General features: G+C 70.5%; 1 protein-coding gene across 1 annotated transcript; it reads left to right on the plus strand.

The window, feature by feature from the left end:
- The first annotated feature begins 237 nt into the window (after positions 1-237).
- Positions 238-2,381, plus strand: LOC135566433 (spidroin-1-like). Its single transcript, XM_065014143.1, has 2 exons — positions 238-1,272; positions 1,677-2,381. The coding sequence occupies exons 1-2, from the start codon at positions 238-240 to the stop codon at positions 2,379-2,381; spliced, it is 1,740 nt and encodes a 579-aa protein (XP_064870215.1).
- Positions 2,382-6,477: the final 4,096 nt, after the last annotated feature.

Consider the following 6,477-nt stretch of genomic DNA (forward strand, 5'->3'; position numbering starts at 1 on the left):
GCAGCAGCAGCAGCGGTACGGGCGGCAATGGCAACACCGCAGCCAGCGAGCAGCAGCAGCAGCGGGTACGGGTGGCAACGGCATGAACCAGCCTAACGACGGCGGCGGCAGCAGCAGTGGCACGGGCGGCAACGGCAAATTGACAGCAGCCCAACTACGCAGCGGCAGCAGCAGCGGCACGGGGCAGCAACGGCAACGACAGCAGCCCAGCAGGACGGCGGGCGGCAGCAGCAACTAATGGGCGGCACGAAAACCAGACTGGTACAGCGGCAACGGCGACGGCGGCGGCAGCAGCAGCGGCATGGGTGGCAACGGCACGATAGCAGCCCAGCTACGGCGGCAGCAGCGGTGGCACGGGCGGCAACGGCAACGACAGCCAGCCCAACGACGGCGGGCAGCAGCAGCGGCATGGGCGGCAACGGCAACGACAGCGCGCCCAGCGGCGGCAGCAGCAGGCAGTGGCGGGCGGCAACAGCAACGAGTGCAGCAAACAGCGGACGACGGCGGCAGCAGCAGTATATGGTACGGGCAACGGCAACGATAAGCCCAGCGACGGCGGCGGCAGCAGCAGTACGGGTGGCAACGGCAACGACAGTCAACGACGGCGGCAGCAGCAGCAGCGGTACGGGCGGCAACGGCGTCGTTCGCCGCGACGGCGGCAGCAGCAGCGGCAATGGGCGGCAACGGCAACGACAGTCAGCGGCGGCAGCAGCAGCAGCGGTACGGGCGGCAACCTGGCAACGACAAAGCAGTCGCGGCAGAGCAGCAGCGGCGGCCGGGCGGCAACGGCAACGACAGCAGCTCAGTCACGGCGGCAGCAGCAGCAGCGGCACGGGCGGTGACGACGACAAGCCTAACGACGGCGGCGCAGTAGCGGACACGGGCAACGGCAATGACAGCAGCCTAGCGACGGCGGCAGCAGTAGTGGCACGGGGCGGCAACGGCAACGGTCAGGCGGCAGCAGCAGCAGGTACAGTGACGGCGGGTGGCAGCAGCAGCGGTACGGGGGAACGGCAACCAGCAGTCAGCGGCGGCGGTGAAAGCAGTGGCGGCCGGGCGGCAAATGGCAACGACAGCGCCAGCGACGACGGTGGCAGCAGCATGGGCGGCAATTTGGCAATAGCCGCCCAGCGGACGGCGGCGGCAGCAGCGGTACGGGCGGCAATGGCAACAGCCCAGCGACGTGGCGGCAGCAGCAGCGGTACGGGGGCAAATGGCAACGACAGCAGCCCAGCGACGGCGGCGGCAGCAGCAGCGGCACGGGCGGCAACGGCAACGACAGCAGCCCAGCGACGGCGGCGGCAGCAGCAGCGGCACGGGCGGCAACGGCAACGACAGCAGCCCAGCGACGGCGGCGGCAGCAGCAGCGGCATACGGGCGGCAACGGCAACGACAGCAGCCCAGCGACGGCGGCGGCAGCAGCAGCGGCACGGGCGGCAACGGCAACGACAGCAGCCCAGCGACGGCGGCGGCAGCAGCAGCGGCACGGGCGGCAACGGCAACGACAGCAGCCCAGCGACGGCGGCGGCAGCAGCAGCGGCACGGGCGGCAACGGCAACGACAGCAGCCCAGCGACGGCGGCGGCAGCAGCAGCGGCACGGGCGGCAACGGCAACGACAGCAGCCCAGCGACGGCGGCGGCAGCAGCAGCGGCACGGGCGGCAACGGCAACGACAGCAGCCCAGCGACGGCGGCGGCAGCAGCAGCGGCACGGGCGGCAACGGCAACGACAGCCAGCCCAGCGGTACGGGCAACGGCAGCAGCAGTGGCGGCAGAAAGTGGCAACGGCAACATGGTGCCAGCCCAGCGACGGCGGCAGCAGCAGCGGCACGGCGGCAACGGCAACGACAGCAGCCCAGCGACAGCGGCAGCAGCAGCGGCGACGGGCGGCAACGGCAACGACAGCAGCCGACTGTGGCAGCAGCAGTAGCATGGGCGGCAACGGCACGACAGCAGTCGACGGTGGCGGCAGTAGCAGCGGCAATGATGGCAACGGCAACGGCAGCAGCCCAGCGACGGCGGCGGCAGGTACGGGGCGGCAACGGCAACGACAGCAGCCCAGCGACGGCAGCAGCAGCGGCATGGGCGGCAACGGCAACGACAGCAGCCCAGCGACGGCAGGCAGCAGCAGCGGCACACATGGCAACCGGCAACGACAGCAGCCCAGCGACGGCGGCGGCAGCAGCAGCGGTACGGGCGGCAATGGCAACACGACAGCCAGCGGCGGCAGCAGCAGCAATGGGGCGGCAACCGGCAATGACGACAGCGGCAGCGACGGGCGGCAACGGCAAATTAGCATGGCGACGGCAGCAGCAATCGGCACGGCAGCCCAGCGACGGCGGTGGCAGCAGCAGTGGCATGGGCGGCAACGGCAAATTATAACGAGCGGTGCAGCAGCAGCGGCATGGGCGGCAATGGCAAACAGCAGCCTAACGACGGCAGCAGCAGTGGCGGGCGGCAATGGCGAACAAACAGCGAGCGGCAGCAGCAGCAGCGGCGCCGCGGCACGGCAACAGGCTAGCCAGACGGTGGTGGCAGTGGTGGCACGGCAACGGCAATGAACAGCCCAGCGACGGCGGCGGCAGCGGCATGGGTGGAACGGCAACGACGACAGCCCGAAAGACGGCGGCGGGTAGCAGCAGCGGCATGGGCGGCAACGCACACACGACAGTCAGCGATGGCGGCGGCAGCAGCGGTACGGGCGGGGTAACGACAGCTCAGCGGCAGCGACGGCGGCGGCAGCAGCAGCGGCAACGGGCGGCAACGGCAGCGGCGCAGCAGCACGGCGGCGGCAACGGCAACACGTCAGCGACGCGCAGCATTTGGCAACGACGACAGCTGCTGCGCGACGGCGGCAGCAGCAGCGGTACGGGCAGGCAATTTGGCAACGACAGCAGCCCAGCGACGGCAGGTGAGGGCAGCGGGGCGGGCGGCAATGGCAATGGCAGCAGGCCCGGGCGGCGAACGGCAGCAGTCAGGGCGGGCGGCAATGGCAACGACAGCGGCAACAGCGACGGCGGCGGCAGCAGCAGCGGCAATGGGCGGCAACGGCAACAGTCGAACGACGGCGGCGGCAGCAGCAGCGGCACGGGTGGCAACGGCAACAGGTCAGCCCAGCGGCGGCGGCAGCAGCAGTGAAACGGCAACGTAAGTGTCAGCGACGGCGGCAGCAGCAGTGGCACGGGCGGCAACGGCAACAGCCCAGCGACAGCGGCGGCAGCAGCAGTGGTACGCCGGCGGCAACGGCAACGAATCAGGTCAGCGATATGGCAGCAGCAGCGGTACGGGCGGCAACGGCAACCTGCAGCCCAGCGGACGGCGGCGGCAGCAGCAGCGGCACGGGCGGCAACGGCAACGACAGCCAGCCTAGCGCGGTCGGCAGTGGCAGTGGCATGGGCAATTTGGCAACGGCAACGATGACAGCAGCGAGGGCGGTGGCAGTAGCGGCATGGGCGGCAAAGTATACGGGCGGCAACCCATGCAACAGGTCATGGCAGCAGCAGTAGGCAGCACGGCGGCAACGGCAACAGGTTTAGGGGCGGCAAGAAAGAGCGGTACGGGCGGCAATGGCAACAGCAATAGCGACGGTGGCAGCAGCAGCAGTGGCAGCGGGCGGCAACGGCAACGACAGCAGCCTAGGACGGTGATGGCAGCAGCAGCGGTACGGGCGGCAACGGCAACGACGACAGCCCAGCGACGACGGCGGCAGCAGCGGTACGGGCGGCAACGGCAACGACAGCAGCCTTAGCGACGGCGGCGGCAGCAGCAGTGGACGCGGCAAACGGCAACGATTGTTGTACTCAGCGACGGCGGCGGCAGCAGCAGCGGCATGGGGGCAATGGCAACGGCAACATGGCGGCGGCGGCAGCAGCAGCGGCCCGGCAACGACGATTAGCAGCCCAGGAGCAGCAGCAGTGGTATACGGGCGGCAACGGCAACGATGCAGTTCAGCGACGGCGGCAGCAGCAGCGGCACGGCAACGGCAACGAGCAGGCTCAACGACGGCGGTGGCATAGCAGTGGCAATAACGGATGGCAACGGCAACGACGCAGCCCAGCGACGGCGGCGGCAACAGCAGCGGTACGGGCGGCAACGGCAACGACAGTTACCGATGACGGCGGCGGCAGCAGCAGCGGTGGGCAACGACGACAGCCCAGCGACGGCGGCGGCAGCAGCAGCGATTACGGGGGCAACGGCAACGATTGCAAGCCCGGACGGCGGCGGCAACGCAGCGGCTGGGGGCAACGACGATTAGCAGTCCCAGCGAGCGCAGCAGCAGCGGCACGGGCAAATGGCAAACGACAACGCAGCCCAACGACGGCGGCAATCAGCGGATACGGGCGCAACGCAACGATGGCGGCGATCGCGCTGGCAACGGTACGGGCGGCAACGGCAACGATAGCAGCCCAGAAATTAGGCGGCGGCAGCAGCAACGGCGATGGGCGGCAACGACGAGCAGCAGCCAGCGACGGCGGCAATAGCAGCGATACGGGTGGCAATGGCAATGCAGGTTAGCCCAGCGATGATGACGGCAGGACAGCAGTTTCAGCGAAGCGGCACGGGCAAATGACGCAACGACAGCAGCCCAGCGACGCGGCGGCAGCACAGCGACGATGACGGCAACGACGACAGCAACAGCGACGGCGGCGGTGGCAGTAACGGGCGATGGCAACGACAGCAGCCCAACGATTTGCGGCGGCAATAGCAGCGAACGACGCAACGACGACAGCCAGCCCAGCGACGGTGCGCAGCAAGCGGACGCGGCAACGACGATAGCAGCCCAGCGACGGCGGCGGCAGCAGCAACGACGACGGACGGCAATGACAGCAGCCCAGCGACGGCGGCGGCAGTAGTGCGATGACGATGCAACGGCAACGACAGCAGCCTAAAGCGACGGCGGCATGGCAGTAGCGGCGCGGGCGGCAACGGCAATGACAGCACCAGGGGACGGCGGTGGCAGCAGCAACGACGACGGCAAGCGGCAACGACAGCAGCCCAGCGACGGCGGCGGCAGCAGCAGCAACGACGGATGCGGCAACGACACAGCCCAGCGACGGCGACGGCAGCAGCAGTAAATGACGACGGCAGCGGCAGCCAGCCCAGTGACGGGGCAGGCAGGGGCGGTGGACGATTTACGGCAAGCAGCAGCGGGCCAGCGACGGCGGCGGCAGCAGCAGTGGCGACGGGCGGCAATCGATAAATCGCGCCCAGCGACGGCGGCAGCAGTGGCACGGACGGCAAATGGCGGTTGCAGCCCAGCGGCGGCAGCAGCACGGCACGGCGGTGGCAGCGACAGCAGCCCAGCGACGGCGGCGGCAGCAGCAGCAACGGAACGGCAGCGACAGCAGCCCAGCGACGGCAGCGGCAGCAGCAGACGGCAACGGCAACGAACAGCCCAGCGACGGCGGCGGCAGCAGCAGCAACGGGCGGCAACGGCAGTTCCAGCGACGGCGGCGGCAGCAGCGGCACGGGCGGCAACGACGCAGCAGCCCAGCGACGGCAGCAGCAGCAGCGGCAATGGCGGCAACGACGACAGCAACCCAGCGGACGGCGGCGGCGGCAGCAGCAGTGGACGGATCGTGGCAACGACGGCAGCCCAGACGGCGGCGGCAGCAGCAGCGAACGGGCGGCAACGGCAACGATTAGCAGCCCAGCGACGGTGGCAGCAGCAGCAACGACGGGCGGCAACGCAACGGCAGCCCAGCGACGGCGGCGGCAGCCCAGCGACGACGGCAGCAGACAGCAGCGACGGTGGCGGCAGCACGGCAACGGCAACGACGCCAGCCCAGCTGACGGCGGCGGCAGCAGCAGCGGCAACGACGACGGCAACGACAGCAGCCCAGCGACGGCGGCGGCAGCAGCAGTGGCAACGGACGGCAACGACGACAGCAGCCCAGTGACGGCGGCGGCAGCAGCAGCGGCACGGCGGCAACGGCAACGACAGTTCAGCCCAGCGACGGCGGCGGCAGCAGCAGCGACGACGCGGCAACGATTACCAGCCCAGCGCGGCGGCGGCAGCAGCAGCGGACGGACGGCAACGGCAACGACAGCAGCCCAGCGACGGCGGCGGCAGCAGCAGCGACGGGCGGCAACGACGACAGCCCCAGCGACGGCGGCGGCAGCAGCAGCGGCAACGGGCGGCAACGACGACAGCAGCCCAGCGACGGCGGCAGCAGCAGCGGCACGGGGCGGCAAACGACGATAGCAGCCCAGCGACGGCGGCGGCAGCAGCAACGACGACGGACGGCAACGACAGCCAGCCCAGGGCGGCGGCAGCAGCAGCGGTACGGGCGGCAACGGCAACGAAGCAGCCCAGCGACGGCGGCGGCAGCAGCAGCGGCACGGGGCAGCAACGACGACAGCATGGCAGTGACGGTGGCGGCAGCAGCAGCGGCATGGGCGGCAGGCGGACGATAACGCACGACGGTGGCGGCGGCAGCAGCAACGGCGACGGGCGGCAACGCAACGATCGACGGCA

Source organism: Oncorhynchus nerka, unplaced genomic scaffold, assembly GCF_034236695.1.
Source record: "Oncorhynchus nerka isolate Pitt River unplaced genomic scaffold, Oner_Uvic_2.0 unplaced_scaffold_4974, whole genome shotgun sequence".
Lineage (NCBI taxonomy): Eukaryota > Metazoa > Chordata > Actinopteri > Salmoniformes > Salmonidae > Oncorhynchus > Oncorhynchus nerka.

Excerpts from the sequence above, each read along its gene's own strand:
- LOC135566433 (XM_065014143.1), top strand. The coding sequence starts at position 238 with ATGGGCGGCACGAAAACCAGACTGGTACAGCGGCAACGGCGACGGCGG. Across the intron at positions 1,273-1,676 it reads CAGCGGCACGGGCGGCAACG|CAGCCCAGCGACGGCGGCGG; the intron begins GCAACGACAGCA and ends CGGCAACGACAG.